At 49.2% G+C, this 15,498-nt stretch overlaps 3 protein-coding genes across 3 annotated transcripts; all 3 read right to left on the bottom strand.

Annotated features, from left to right (window-relative positions):
- Positions 1 to 751: 751 nt before the first annotated feature.
- LOC129582474 (uncharacterized) lies at positions 752 to 3,056 on the bottom strand. The gene is made up of 4 exons (XM_055473986.1): positions 2,204 to 3,056; positions 1,466 to 1,767; positions 1,108 to 1,402; positions 752 to 858 (listed from the first exon to the last, which is right to left on the bottom strand). The coding sequence occupies exons 1-4, from the start codon at positions 2,808 to 2,810 to the stop codon at positions 752 to 754; spliced, it is 1,311 nt and encodes a 436-aa protein (XP_055329961.1). The 5' UTR covers positions 2,811 to 3,056.
- Positions 3,057 to 3,189: 133 nt separating this feature from the next.
- Positions 3,190 to 9,037, bottom strand: LOC129582193 (uncharacterized). The gene is made up of 7 exons (XM_055473637.1): positions 8,227 to 9,037; positions 7,129 to 7,420; positions 5,212 to 5,510; positions 4,379 to 4,657; positions 4,240 to 4,317; positions 4,096 to 4,185; positions 3,190 to 3,692 (listed from the first exon to the last, which is right to left on the bottom strand). Exons 1-7 carry the CDS (start codon positions 8,692 to 8,694, stop codon positions 3,318 to 3,320), a joined length of 1,881 nt encoding a protein of 626 aa, XP_055329612.1. The 5' UTR covers positions 8,695 to 9,037; the 3' UTR covers positions 3,190 to 3,317.
- Positions 9,038 to 10,200: 1,163 nt separating this feature from the next.
- Positions 10,201 to 11,187, bottom strand: LOC129582473 (probable G-protein coupled receptor 63). The gene has a single exon (XM_055473985.1). The coding sequence runs from the start codon at positions 11,185 to 11,187 to the stop codon at positions 10,201 to 10,203; it is 987 nt and encodes a 328-aa protein (XP_055329960.1).
- Between the last annotated feature and the right edge of the window lie 4,311 nt (positions 11,188 to 15,498).

Raw genomic sequence — 15,498 nt, 5'->3', positions numbered from 1 at the left:
TCTGGTGGTGCGCAGCAGCAGGCCCACGAAGCCGCTCACCAGCAGCAGCGCCTGTTCAGCGAATTAATCACCGCGTTTGCGCACAGCAGCGTATCGAGTGTTATTAATTAATTAAGCGGCTTGTGAGCAAGGTCACCTTACCAGTAAAATGCTCGACGGCTTGATTAACGAGAGTTCGGCGCTGGAATGCGACCGCAACAGATCCGGCACGCTGAGGAAGAGTGCTACCTGCAAAGGTCACCGCTTAATTAACATTGACCTTAATCAAGGTTAACCAAAATGAAAACCTGTAATAATAGTAATAAAATAGTAAATAAAGAGAAAGAAAAAAATTATTGCCAAAATTATTAAATAAACAACAAATTAAAATTGCAAAATATAAAGAATAAATAAATAGAAAATTAAAAGGAACCTTACTAGAAAAATAAGGAAAAAAAATTCCTTAAAAAACTCCTTCCTTGAAAATTTAAAGGAACCCTACTAGTAACATATTAAAGGAAGAATAAATAATAAAAAATGAATTTGTTGCTTTTCGCCTTGGAAAAGAATTCGCTCTATCAACTTCACAACACCAGCATGCACCGCACAAACTGCACCGCATCGGTATACACGAAAAACATTATTTTCCTTCATTTTTTAAATTGTATAATTTATGTCATCGGTAAGTATGGTATCTACAACTTTAGAATGAAAAAAAAAATAGAAAAAGATTGATCCTTCTGTATGGTGTTTGTAATTTCCGTTACCCAAGTTAGAAATATTGTATTTGTTTGCTGCAAATCACATCATCGAGTGCTACTGGACATGGGAGTACGAACCGAACACGCTTCTGCTGGTCATGCTCTAAAGTAAACGAATCTGTAATAAAAAAAATAGAAATAGTACATTCTGTAACAAACAATATAATAAATATTAATAAAAAATAAACTAATAATAATAAAATAATAATAAATAATATAATAAACATAATATATAACTAATATTATCAATAATAATAATAATAATAAATAATAATATATTCTATAATATATGTATACAGTATAATATATTGCATATATTGTAGGTATTTTGCACAATATAAAGATAAAAAAAATCGCATTTCAGAACGTACACTGTCATTTAATTTGGCGACGCTGCACACGATAACCATGGTCTCCAAGAGCAGCACGGTGAGGATCATCAGCAGGTAGCCACTGATGACCGCCACCCCACCGGCGTCGTCATGCAGCACCGGCGTGACGAGGGTGTACAGGATGAAAACCACCATCGGGAAAAACGCCGCCAGCGACAGTAAGACAAGCGGGAAGGCCGTGGCGTACAACGCCCGCACCAGCAGGATCACCGTGACGTACTTCCGCCGGAGACACTCTAGCACGCTCACCACAACGCCGCTGTCCTCAATCTGCAATATGTTTTCTTATGTTTTCTTATGTTTTCTTTAGAATGATAAAGACGCTGCACTTACCGCTACCGGCGCCCAGAGACTGCCGGCGCCCACTTCCGCCGTGACCTCCCGGGACAGCGTCCGCAGCGTCCCGGCGGTGATGACGCACCAGATGGCGATAAAGGCGCTGACCAGCGCGGTGATCCCGTGGCAGTACACCTGCGCGACGATGAAGTTGACCTGGAAGGCCGCCGCCCAGGAGGGGCTGTCGGCGTCCAGCAGGTACAGGTGTGGGTTGGTGTTGGTCAGATCCATGTCGCTTCCGGTCATGTAGCCGGATACGGCCAGGCCGGTGATGGCGCTCAACGCCACGATAAGCAACACTACAAGGTTGTCTATTTTAGTTACTGCGACGTGTCCAATGTTGGCCTGTCCCCATTCAAATAATTTCATATTCAAAATAATATGGGAAGCCTTTAATAAATAAATAATTTTTAAAAGAATGCACCAGTAGCACGTTAACTAATCTATACGAAATAATTTATAAAAAAATTTTATTTAAGCTTATAAAAATTTTGTAGTTATAAAAATAGAGGATTTAAATGCAATATATAAGAAACGATTAGAAAATATAAGAAGAAATGGAGCCGTAATTCAATCAGCGGTATAACCGGAAATAGTAATACTAACTCAATTCCCGTTCGGTAGGTGCGGTGATCACTATGCTAACCGAAGCCCAAACTCAGTAACTGGCATTCGCAAGCACTATCCACACCGGCTGTGCCGATACTCGAATATCATCCTCAATATCATCCTTACCGGTGAGAGTGACGACACAGCCGACCTGGCAGCGCAACTTAATAACGCTGACCTCGGGATGCACAGCTAACCAGCGCCGCCACATCCGCTCCAGCTCCTCCAACCGGCTGCCGCTCTCCAGCGCCACGAAGAAGCCGACACTGAGCAGCGCTGCGTACATTAGACGCCCGGCAATCAGGACGTGCTCGGCTAAGACCGCCGCCTCCGTGCGGTACTCATACCCGACACGTACCGTGCAGTAAACAAACAGCACGCTGTTGAAAATAAGGAACCCGATCACCAAAAGACTATACAGGACCCCCGCGACCTTCAGGAGCCGGGTGCGGCAGCGGTGGGGCTCGGTGTCGCGCGGACACCGGACATGGTACATTCCGAATAAACTCAGGAGGATGGTCAGCGGGAGGAAGAGCGCCTGCGTCCCGCGAATGCGTTGCCGGCTCTCCCACTGGTATAAATCAAAATCCACGTTTTTCCGGGGGGTCCGCGTCTCCGGCCCCCCGCCGTACTCCGGGAGCGGGTAGCTCGGGAAGCGGGCGGCGTTGTTCATCTTGGGCTCATCCCGGGCGTTGTTGAACACGCCGCTTAAACTGCCGCGGGAGTTGCGCATAATTACGTTGTGATGGTGTATAGTGCTTGACCGGCGCGAATGCGGAAGGCGCTGGCTGTTTATTGTCGCTCGTCCGCGTAGATGCCGGTGCCGGTGTTGACCGCGATGGACAGTATTACGCGGCGCTGCCGGTTGTGTCAACAGCGGGAGCGAATGACGCCGGCCAAAACACGCCGCACTTGGCGTCCGTCGCCGCGCTTTGTCTACGCTGAAACGCCAATGCGCCCCATTGTCGGCCGGGGCATTGTTGCCGCTCTGGCTTGTATCAACCCCATCGACAAGCAATTACCCGGCGTTGTGTCAACACGCCGCGGCTCTCTCGGCAACAACTTACTGGTCAAGCGAACAGCACTGACGGTAATTGGCGCAGTACACAGTACACTTTGCAGTTTCCTTTATTCATTCATAAATGGTAATTATGTCATTATGCACACAATAAGGCAACACGCCGCGCCGGCCGATTAGTCAGAAAAGCGCTCAGCCGCACGCGCTCAAGATTAACGTCATTTAAGGCAGAGCGGTGGTATTGCTAGACAGCGGCAGCATGGCCGCGCGCAGACTGCTGGTGTTGCCGAAGAACGTCGTGTTCCAGCCGGCGCGCTCGTTGAGCAAGAAGGCCTCCTCGCTGCCGCCGGACACCGGGCGCAGCGTCCAGCCCAGAATCTGGAAGATGGTGCGGTTCTCCTGGGGGGTCCAGGGGGAACCGGCGGTGACGTTGTCCCACGCCGTGGTCGTCAGGAGGTCCGGGAAGGGGGTGGGGCTGGTGGCCGGGGGGCCGTAGTCGGCGGGGATGATCAGCGGGAAGTGGGTGACCTGCACGATGCGCAGGTGCGCCGCCGGGGACATCAGGATCAACAGATAGGTTATAATCAGGCCGCTCACCTATAAATAACGCCCAGCCCGTAATTAACGAGATACGTCACAATTAACAAACCGCACAAGGTCACAAAATACGAGTAAATACATAAAGTATATAGGAAAAGGTAAAAAAAATATATTTCAAAATAAGGAAGCCAAGAAAATATACATATATGTATGGAAGGGCAAAAAACATCTGTAAAAGTAATGTATCAAAAGGTCTAAACAGCATATGCAGTACGTATAAAAATAAGGCACAGAAAATAAGTATGTATATATGAAAAGGTCAAAAAACAAAATTAATACGGGGACAAAAAATATATATATGTATTAATGTATTTATTAAAAGGTCAAAAAAATCAAATATGAAAATAAGGAGATAAAAAAACTTAAGATTAAAATAGTCATTAAAGGTCACCGCGCTGACCATTAAGGCGAACTCCTTGTTAAGCGGCAAAACGCCCCACAGGGTCATGGCAAATTTCTGGCTGGTCAGGGAGGTCATGAAGAAGTAGAACTACAACGCAATCGATTAATTCGGAACGCTGGAAGCAAAGGGAAAAGGTTGTACCGAAGTCTGGTGGGCATGCGTGATCTCCTTCTTCTCATGGATGTCCACGGTGTGCAGGATCTTCGCCGGTTCGCATGCCTGTATATGCGGTTTTATTAGCGTAATATACACGTAGCAGATAGAAAAGGTTCTGGCCTACCCAGTAGCGGACGGCGACGGCGGCGGACCAGGTGAGGAACATCTGCGTGGCGCTCCAGATGGTGAAGAGGATGAGGGTGCCGCGGATCTGGTTGTTGTCCACCGGCGGCACGACGATGAGGAAGTAGAGGAGGAAGATGAGGCTGGGCACGTGGATGATGTACATGAAGAAGAGCACCTCGCGGAAGCTCTTGTCCACCGCCTGCGCCACCGCCAGGATCTTGCCGTGCTTCCGCCGCAGATACTCCAGGGTGGTCACCTCCTGCCCGGACAGTGGCTCCTGCAATAACCGCCATCAGTGCCCTGTAGGCGTATGGCATACCGTACGATGTTATTCGCAGCCTGTTGCTGCAGTACTAATGGGACGCGCGAAGCGAGGACAGCGCTGCCGGCTACAGCTGCTTATGGAGGACATCTCGACATATTTCAACGAAAAGGTGGTAATTTTATGTAATAACCATGTGACGGAATCCAGCTCCTATGTCGGCAGAACTTTAGCTCTTAGTTCCGCGGAACGAACCTTACAAATGGTGCCGAAACCGTACGGTCAACCCGGTCTCGGCACCGAATGTAAGCTGCGTTAAGCGGAAGCGCAAATGAATCACTATCCGCTTGCAATACAGTACAGTCAAAATGTAAGAATGCTTGTTTATATAGCGTTCAGTTTATCGTCGACTGGATCAGTTAGCTATGATATCGTCCCATCGTATGATCGAATTCGTATCATAGGGCCAAGTCCAAAGATACAATCACAACGCTCCCCTGCACTGAACATGCGGCTGCAGCGTGATATGCATAATCAACTGTATACATAATTAAGTGATCCGCACGTACAATCTTCATGTCCCAGATGACGGCCTGGCCGCGCACCTCCACCTGGATCTCGCGGGCCACCAGGCGCAGCTCGTGGGCGACGATGAGGCACAAGGAGGAGAAGAAGCCGACGAGGAGGCTCTGCACCAGGTTGCAGATGGTCAGGCACACCACGAAGTTCACCTTCAGGAAGCGCAGCCAGTGCCACTGCTGCGCCGCGGCGCTCTCCCGCACGAAGCTCAGCCAGTTCAGCCCGAAGCCGGGGATGCGCCCGTACACCGACAGCCCGCACAGCAGCGTGTACACCGCCGTCTGCGTCACTACACCCAACACAAAATATATTTACTACGTATAATGCAAATACGCCACAATACAGAATAAATCTGCCGCTTTATACATAATCATTATATAAAGAAAGGTCAATGAAAAATGTTCTTCCCGGAAATTAAAAAAGGACGAAGAAATAGGTATGCATGCTATCGATCGATCCTTTTCTCCGTTACGCAGCACCTTCTTGGTAAACAGGAGCACCGTCAGCGCCGGTATACGGCGCCGGCAATATCTTGTGATACATGTATATGCACAATTGCCGTACGGCGCGGCAATCAATCACTTCTTCACACTCGCCACTCCAATCCCGGCCGCGTTTGCCGCGGTGGCTCCTGAATAAACAGCGGCCATTGTGGCGGCGCGGGACGTGAGTGGGGAATGTCACGGGATGTTTACCGAAGGCTGACACATGCTGACAACCGTTAATATGACGAAGTAGCCGGTTTACATTATACAAGAAATTTCACACAAGCCTCAGAAGATATATTTTAATAAAAATTTTATTAAACCTGAAAAAATATTTAAGCGGAATATACTGATTAACCGGTGACCTTTAATTCTTCCGAAGTTTATAAACACCCAGCTAGAAACTCCCCTAACGCGCTGATTAACACTTCGTTGACTAGCATGGTTACTCACACCACAACCGGCCTTATTAAATCACTAACTAATTTCAAAAAAATAATTTTACAGCAAATTTTGGGCTGTGTGAGTGAAAAAACGTCTAGTTTCCAATGGTACTCTTTACAACACACCCAGTGCAGCCGGAAGTCCAGAACTGGGATGGTGGAAGTCACCATCTTTTTGGGACACTCACATTCAAGCTGTTACAGCGCTCGATTGCGCAAATGAAAGATGTCGAAAAAATCAGGCCATGTACTGAACACTATTAGCACGCTACTGTGAAATTTTGAGCGATGTATGTATTGCCGATGGCTTACAAAAAAATCGGGCGCATTGGGAAGTTTGGGAAGACTGCCCAATGATGCCGCTGTTCGACTGATAGGCATACATGGAAAGCGACCAGAGCAGCTAACAATCAGGTGCGCGCGCATACCGCTAGGGCAATAAAAGGTTGAATCCGGGTCAGCGTAGACTAAGCAAAGACAATAGCTGCGGAGCCATGCGATCAATTAGCAGATAAGCAGAACATCTCATCAAAAGATGTCCCCAAGTTCTTTCATCGCCAGTAAATCTGGCGCAGGTGCGAGTGTATTTCTTTTGTCTTAATGGTCGATGTTATTGGTCAAACCTCTTTAAAACAAAAAGAATGACTGGTTAGAAGATCTTAATGACCAATAGGATGCTTCTGGTGACTTCCACCAAGAAAGTCAGCCGCGTTGCTCAAAACTGCTAGTCAACGAAGTGTTAAACAAATTTTATATATAAAAAATCGGTTTGTATGAACAAAATTTTATAATAATATATACAAAATCATAACAAATAAAATTTTTATATATACAAGTTAAATTTTTTTATATATACCAAAATATACAATTCTATATATACAAAATTTTGTATATATATAATACGAATTTTGTATAAACAAAAATGTTTAAAAGTTGTACAGAAAAGAACTGTATATAATAAATTAAATCCAGTATTTACCGGCAAAGATAAGGATGAGCCAGATGCGTCTGCGTAGAACGGCCAGACTGCGTTCGCTCTGCCAGCGCAGCCAGATGCACCAGTGCTCCAGCATCTCCTCGTACCGGTCGTCCGACTCGAAGATGATGAACAGCATCAGCACCGTTAAAAGGGCGTGCGCCAGTCGCAGCACGATGAAGATCTCCGTTAAGGTCAGCACCGTGACGCCGTCGCCCAGCTGGATGTAGTAGCCGACGGCCGTCATGCTCAGCAGTAGGTACACCGCGATCAGCACGTTCCACAAGATCATCACCTGCAGCGGGCCACAGTCACCTGTTAATGACCTTATGACCGAGCTTTAAAAGTTTAATGACGGTGCGTGCGCTCGCGATTCAACCGGGAGTACGGTGTGTCACGCTACCATCACGATTCCCGACTTTAACTACCGCTCAGTTTAGCCATCCATCAACCGGGCATTTGACGATTAGCTGCCATTTTATAACACAAGAACGGATTTGCCAGGCTACACAATTAATTCCAGAAATTTAACGACTTGCCAACGCCAAGCAGAACAAAGTTCAGAAAAAATAAATAAATACTTATTAGTTTTAAATATAAAAAAAATTCTTCGCTAGCGTACCGGCTGTTTAAACTGCAAAATTTATGGATAAATGATTTATTTTCATGAACATTTATATTTGAAAAATTTTATAAAATTATTATTCTAGTTTATTTTAAGAGCTACGGGATACAGTAAAATCGTTGTACAGGGCTAAAATCACTAGCTTCCTCATAACCAACAAGGTGTGGCAATTGACTGGCTAATTAAAAAGGTATTATGCTGATCGTTTAACTATTGCTGAAATTCAGACAATTTTTGGTCGAATTTGAAAAATTTGAAATGATTTGAAACGAGATTTAAAATTAACCAAGTGAATTTTCAAATTGTTTTCCGAATATTGTTGCTGTTGTAACCAAAGAATTTAAAGAAAATATTATATTATGAAATACGCTTATAAAAATGCTTTTATATAAAAATTGCTTTACAGTATCATCGTTTTTTTCTAATAAAAAGCTTTATGTTTTAAGCCGACAGGACAACAATATTTTGCAGTTTACCTGTCGCCAGGGAAACAGTCCATTCCACAGCCCATCCCGTTCCGGCTCGACATCCTCACTACTGGGATGATACAATCCCACACAGGCCATGGCGCCCACCACCGGGCCCAACAGCCCGGCCAGCCGGCGCTGCGCCGTCCCCTCGGAGACGATCTCGTCGGCCGTGACCTCCTGCGTGGGCCGGCCGAAGATGCCCAGGGAGACGTCCCCGTTGCCGTTCCCGTTGGGCTTATCCGCCGCCTTCTTTTTCCCGCCCAGCGGCGGATTGTGTACTTCCGGGTGCAGGAAGAGGTTGTCGTGCAACCCACTCGCGCTCCCGCTGACGGCGCTGCCCATGGACGTCCCCAGGGACACCCGGGAGTCGGGAGGATAGAGGAAGCCGCCGCCCAGCCCGCCGGCCTCCGACATGGTGGCGGTGCTGATGGCCAGGGAGCTGCGGTTGGACAAGGGGCCCACCGAGTTGTGCATGGGGGCGACGCGGATCAAAGAGGGGCGGGGACGGGTCACGCGGGGGTCCGGGATGCGGGGGAGGGTGTCGGGGAGGAAGAGCGCGGAATCGGCATTGAAATACTGTTGCGACGTCGTGTTGGCGGAGGAAGGGAAGAAATCGGGGATGAGGCAGTGGCGACGCTTAAATAGGCGACGCCGGAAGCGGGGAAACGCGGTGATTAAGGCCTTCCGCTGCGGAAATGATGCGCAGTTCCTGCCGGCAAGGGATGACTGTCGTCCGGTGTTGCGGTGAATCTGAGGAAATTGCCGGTTATTTGTTATATCAACATGCGGCGCCACAAAGTGTCCTTTGACGACGGGAAGAAAGGGAAGAAGTCGGCGCTGGCTGCATCAGCAGATTAGGGAAAATACGCGCTCGTTATGTTGCCGAGCAGGCGTACCGGCAGGTGGCGGGGCGGGCCGAGGCGGCCGGGTCAACGCGCGGCCGTGATGAAAAGGCAGCGCGCGCCGGTTGGGATAAATCGATACTCCCGCGATTCCCGGCCGAACAATACCCCGCCGCACCGATTAACACCGGTGTACGGATCGATCGCTGCGCGGGTTTTGTACGGAAGAGGAGTGTTTACACGGAACAAGTGCCGGTTAAAAACGCCGCGGCCAATTAAGCGATCGTTACATTTAATGCGCTTGCATAATCGCTGAACCTGTACTATTAATATCCGTCAGGGATTGTCAAGGTGGTGTTTGCGCTGCGCAGATGCTGGAGAATGCGGCGATTGTTGTGGTAGGCGCGTTACCAGGGCGGCCGGTTACGTGGGCCGGGTTGCCGTTGACCCGGGCGTGCGATGACCGCCGCACAACAAAGCCCGCTATTTTCTGGTGTATTGTGCATTATGCGGTGGGGTCACGGCTTAGCCACTTGCGGCGTGTTTGTTCCTGTCCGCGGCCAGATGCGGCTAATCCCCCGAATCAACACTTGCTACTTTATGCGTTTAGTTTCTGCGGGGATGTGTTTTGCGGGGAAGTAAGCAAAAAACTGGCAAAAATCAATTTTGCGGGAGTACAATCAAGCAGACTCAACGATGAACCGAAAAGCAGGATAACTACATAGTACATACTACATACCCTCAAGAATTTTAGGCTTAGCTTAGCTGCCGTCAAGAATTTTAGAAAGAATTACGGGATAGTCGCATTTCCGGGCTACATTAACTGTTTTAGATGGTTTTTCTAACTTTTACACTTTAATCAATTTAATTAGTGTTCATGTACATACTGTACATACGTAATCGCTATTCCCGAATAAAATTTGAAATTAATGTGCTCTGTATAATAAAACGTGACCTTTAATTGATTATATATATATACAGTGATGGTTAAATAAACAGGTCCCGCGACAAATGTATCGTGCACGCATTTAGGCAAACGAACAAGCAACGTGTTGGATAAAACATCCCAAATACCAACTAAGCATATAAAGCAAAGAAACGTACATCACGTGATCGATTCTCAAGACACGTCCAACACTCACGCCCGGCATCGCAGCCGGTCGACACACGCCCGGCGTAGATCGTCCAGCGAGGCGATAAACAGCAGCGGATCCAACATCGAGTGCAGAATCTTCAGCATATTCCCGGTGCGATAGAAGACCGGGTTGTCCACCAGACTGGGAAAGAAGTAGTAGACGTTCAGCGGCGTCCAGCAGATGATCACGCTCACCGTCAATAAAATCAGCACCCGCAGACTGTTCTTCCGCTTCACCCGCTTCTCCGCGTCCGGATCGCCGGTGCCGGCGGATTTGCTAGCGGAGTCGGTGGGCGGGGCTTTGGACGCCTGCACCCGGTGGCGGAAGCCGGTGCGGTGGACCAGCAGCAGCGGGCACAACAGGACGATGAGGACTTCCGGCACGACGAGGAAGATGACGTTGAAAGCCAACGTCCAGTCCACATAACCCGGGTACGCCAGATTCAGCACGCAGAAGAACGTGTGGAAGGGTTTGTGGGTGTGGAAGGCGTCGAGGATGATGGGCGGGGCCAGGTACAGGACGATGCACGCCCCGGTCGCCCCGCACACCGCCACCGCCAGGCGGCAGGTGTGGCGCAGCCGGTAGGAGTGCGGCTGCAGCAGCGCCCACAAGCGGTTGAGGCCGATGAAGAGGTGGACCAGCGGGACGAAGGCCACGGCCGTCTGGCGCAGGAAGAAGTTGACGGCGCAGAAGACGGTCAGCTGCGGCGCGGCGAAACGGTCCTTGATGGCCAGGGTCAGTGGGTTCTGGAACCAGGCGTTGACGATGTTGCCGGCAGCCAGGACGATTAAGTAGACGGCGAAGGAGGTCCGTAGGGGGCGCTCCAGGATGAAGATGACCAGGAGGAAGCCGTTGAGGAGGATGGTCAACATGCAGATGGTCGTTGTAGTAATCTGCGCCGGGTTGAAATCGGCCAGCATGCTCCAGGTGAAATAAGCCGCGTTCAAGCCGCGGGCGGCGGTTTCGTTGCTGGACAAGTTGGCCGCCATTTGACCTCGGGATTAATGGGAATTTATGTTTAATGGTTTAACGTCCGCACATTCAGGGCAAGAGCCCAATTCGAGGCAACAATTCGCCAGAATACACAGTATTTCAGATCAAGCTTTAAGCCAGAATACAGCAGCGTATTTAAACACCACAACTCAGTACACCCACTTCCTAATTAACCAGACAAATCAAGGAATTTTCTTCTCAAGCCGAATCCAGAGAATCTGCGCAGTAGGACAGTCGAATGCGAGATTAAATAGGCAAAATATTGTTACATAAAAACAGCGCGGGTGATGTAATTAAGAAACTGGAGAACAGAATACCGCCGCGTTAATGAAGTGATGCAGCCAAATTAACGGTATCGGTTGGCCGTCACGATGGTGCTTATATTCGCTGCATAGGTCAGATAATCAAAAATATATTTTGAATAATATTATACATTTGTATTTCGGGGAAAGCCCCACCGCGCTACCTGGAGCCTGATCAGCTGACACGCCGCACTTCCGGTCGGAATACAATCCCGGGCTTTGTCAGCACAATTCCCAGTCCACGCTAACCTTTCTGTTGCACAGCGAGAAACCGGTGTGACGCAGGCGAACAGCCGAGGCGGGTTGTTTGTGCATGAAAGAATAATGGGAAAGGTCAACCGCTGGCATATATGCATGTACAGTGCTGTCTCGCCGGACCGCCGACGAGCTGCACTGCATTCTTCTGATTCCGCGGAAACGGGAACGCATCCCCGTCGGCCTGACCTCTGCTTTTATATGCCACTGCCAAGTGCGGCCTACTGTGCAAGATCAGAATGGGAAACAGAAAAGGCGCTTTGATAGGTATGAACATGTTTGTTTGCCATTGCACAATCAGTTGCATTGACCAACTGATTAAATCCCCGATTCAGATTCAGACACACGCTGACTGATCATCGGCGTCTAGGACATTCCAGGCAGAAGTTAATTATCACTGTGGAGTGTGGACCTATTTGGGGTATATGTACCAGCGAGGCGCGCCTTTGCTTTTCAATTTCTTTCCAATGACAAGCAAAGAAATGCGCAACCAAAAATATGGTTTCGCAACTGCGCAACCATTCAGGCCTAACTGCATAATAATTTCCAGCGCATGTTTGTTGTTATTGTGGAAGACGCGTATTGTGCAGACTGGAGGCGAAGCCGAAACTGTTCCTTGTATAATTATGTATGTATATTATTTATTAGTATAGAATCCAAGCAGGGGAACTATATTTGAAAACTATGAAAGGTCAAAGTGATTGTGCCTAGCCCGAGCCCTGTGTCTGTGCATCCTCTTATTTTAACTGAGAAAAGAGCACAAGCGTAAGTGACACCAAAGGTCATCCTGTCTGTCCTGTTGCCGGTTGGCCATCAGGCCCCTGTCACGTTGCGAGTAGGGAAGAAATTCCATATCGCAGAGCGGGACGGCATTCTGACACCGGCTGACGGCAGCAAGTCCAGGCATTGCTCGATCCCCCATACTTTTTATGGCCGGCGAAGCCGGTTGCTATTATACTACCAGAGCGTTGTGAAGCATTACGGAAAGTACCGCAACCGCAACATGTACACTCGAAGGGACTTTGCCAGTGTTTAATCAACAAATGTTCAATCCCTGCAACACGGCAGCTGGGAGAAAGCCAGCCACCATTTTGGTGAAAGAAACCGGCAAGCGACTCCAACTGTAAACGAGTATGCCTCGCTCTCATGCGTTTCTCCGTCAGCGACTGTCGCTGGGAATTCACCGGGGCAACGCCGCTTCCGTGCTCGGGACAATAGAAGAGCGGCAGCATTAAACAAAATTTGTTGTTTTCATGAATTGTTTTCGAAACTGATGTTGCCGCGCTACGTTCGGGCGGCTGCAGCAGACAGAAAAGTGTTCGGGAGTGAGCGAAAGCGACAGTGCACGTGTCGTACCATGTATGGGGACATTTCCCTTAATCTAGGATTAATCAGTCACGTGGGTATACCGCACGCCTGTCAAATTGCGCGTTATGTTGTTGTGGCGCGTTTACATACATGTGTATTATTTCTAAAGACAGGCAAATGCATTTAGGATATGAAAGAGGATTCCAAGGTCGAGTAATCTTTCTCTTCTTCGAGCACTTGTCAACAACCCGCCCCTCGGTTCGGTTGTTTGCCAGTGCCATGCACGCGGGTTTCTTCACCGTGGAAGAGAAAGGCCAGCGTAATACACACCATGGGGGAGTTGGTCTTGATCCTCAGGATTATATATTCGCCCACGGGCGCGCCAGGCCAGCCGATCCGCCGCAGCAACGGGACGACATTCCATCAAGCCAAAACATTTCTCGGAATTCCTTGCTGTGACCTTTAAAATGCAGGGCAAGTGCCAAAGGGTCGGCTTAGTTAGCTTATTCATCTACTTAATGTCGCTACTAATACTATCGCGCTTTTTGCGCTTCGAATTCCGTATACATCACACACCGCCTGCAACGGCTGCAGCAGACAGAAAAGTGTTCGGGAGTGAGCGAAAGCGAAAGTGCACGTGTCGCAGCATGTCTGGGGACACTTCCCTTAATCTAGGATTAATCAGTCACGTGGGTATACCCTATACCGCACGCCTGTCATATTGCGCGTTATGTTGTTGTGGTGCGTTTACATACATGTATATTATTTCTAAAGACAGGCAGATACATTAGGATATGAAAAGGATTCCAAGGTCGAGTAATCTTTCTCTTCTTCGAGCACTTGTCAACAACCCGCCCCTCCGTTCGGTTGTTTGCCATTGCCATGCACGCGGGTTTCTTCACCGTGGAAGAGAAAGGCCAGCGTAATACACACCATGGGGGAGTTGGTCTTGATCCTCAGGATTATATTTTCGCCCACGGGCGCGCCAGGCCAGCCGATCCGCCGCAGCAACGGGACGACATTCCATCAAGCCAAAACATTTCTCGGAATTCCTTGCTGTGACCTTTAAAATGCAGGGCAAGTGCCAAAGGGTCGGCTTAGTTAGCTTATTCATCTACTTAATGTCGCTACTAATACTATCGCGCTTTTTGCGCTTCGAATTCCGTATACATCACACACCGCCTGCAACGTGACCTTTACCACTTTTGCAGTTTTTGCTCTAGATAATCCATCCGTTTCCCGATTTGCTTTAAGAAAACCCGCGTGCGACTCTGATTATAATTACTCCGCAATTAAAATGTCGAGTAATCTATCGAGCAACACCAGCAGTCACCAGAGCTCCGCCTACTTTTCCTGGAAGCTGCTGGCCGACGTCAACCCGGTGCAGATCAGCACAATGGCCATCTGCCTGCTGACCATCCTCCTCAACGGCTTCTTCCTGGTCATCTTCATCCTGGAGCGCCCCCTACGCACCTCCTTCGCCGTCTATCTGATCGTCCTGGCCGCCGGCAATATCGTCAACGCCTGGTGCCAGAACCCGCTGACCGTCGCCATCAAGGACCGTTTCGTGGCACCGCTGCAGTTCACCGTCTACTGCGTCATCAGCAGCTTCCTGCGCCAGACGGCCGTGGCCTTCGTCCCGCTGCTCCACCTCTTCGTCGGCCTCAACCGGTTATGGGCATTACTGCAACCACACTCCTACCGGCTGCGCCATACCCGCCGCGTAGCGGTGATGGTGTGCACGGTCACCGGGGTCATCATCGTCGGCTCTGTCCTCCCGGTCGTCATCCTCGACACTCTTTACAAGCATAAACCTTTCCACATCGCTTTCTGCTTGTTCAATCTGGAGCAACGCGGTTTTGCAGAGTGGACGTTGGCCTTCAACGTCATCTTCCTCGTCGTGCCGGAAGTGCTCATCGTCCTGCTGTGCCCGGTGTTGCTGGTCCACCGCGCCAACTTCCGGCGGGTGCAGACGTCCCAGGCCCCGCCCACCGACTCCACCCACAAGGCTACCGGCACCGGCAGTACCGACCCGGACGCGGAGAAGCGGGTGAAGCGGCAGAACAGTCTCGTGTGTTGGTTTTACTAACGGTCAGCGTGGTCATCTGCTGGACGCCGCTGAACGCCTATTACTTGGCTCCCAGTCTGCAGGATAATTCGGTCTTCTATCGCACCGGGAATCTGCTGAAGATGCTGCATTCCCTGCTGGATCCGCTGCTGTTTATCGCCTCGCTGGACGATCTACGCCGGGCGTGTGTCGACCGGCTGCGATGCCGGAGATGAGTGTTGGGGGCGTTGGAAGGTCGAACCGGTCACGTGACTTATAACGTGACTTATATGCCTTTCGTAGTAACCACTTGTCAGCATTAATAATTTATCCCGCCGCTTTTTTTCACCAACACATCCCGCTACCTAATTTTTGTTCAAACTTGCTGCAGTTCC

Source organism: Paramacrobiotus metropolitanus, unplaced genomic scaffold (assembly GCF_019649055.1).
Source record: "Paramacrobiotus metropolitanus isolate TYO unplaced genomic scaffold, Prichtersi_v1.0 Parri_scaffold0000007, whole genome shotgun sequence".
NCBI lineage: Eukaryota > Metazoa > Tardigrada > Eutardigrada > Parachela > Macrobiotidae > Paramacrobiotus > Paramacrobiotus metropolitanus.
Note: the sequence above shows the minus strand (reverse complement) of the source record. Positions and strands in the feature narration are given on the sequence as shown.

Coding starts and splice junctions, on each gene's coding strand:
- LOC129582474 (XM_055473986.1), bottom strand. CDS start 2,810: ATGCGCAACTCCCGCGGCAGTTTAAGCGGCGTGTTCAACAACGCCCGG. Junction 1,768..2,203: donor CTGTGTCGTCACTCTCACCG/GTAAGGATGATA, acceptor ACAACCTTGTAG/TGTTGCTTATCGTGGCGTTG. Junction 1,403..1,465: donor GTCTCTGGGCGCCGGTAGCG/GTAAGTGCAGCG, acceptor AACATATTGCAG/ATTGAGGACAGCGGCGTTGT.
- LOC129582193 (XM_055473637.1), bottom strand. CDS start 8,694: ATGCACAACTCGGTGGGCCCCTTGTCCAACCGCAGCTCCCTGGCCATC. Junction 7,421..8,226: donor GACTGTTTCCCTGGCGACAG/GTAAACTGCAAA, acceptor GGCCCGCTGCAG/GTGATGATCTTGTGGAACGT. Junction 4,318..4,378: donor CCGTCGCCGTCCGCTACTGG/GTAGGCCAGAAC, acceptor CCGCATATACAG/GCATGCGAACCGGCGAAGAT.
- LOC129582473 (XM_055473985.1), bottom strand. CDS start 11,187: ATGGCGGCCAACTTGTCCAGCAACGAAACCGCCGCCCGCGGCTTGAAC.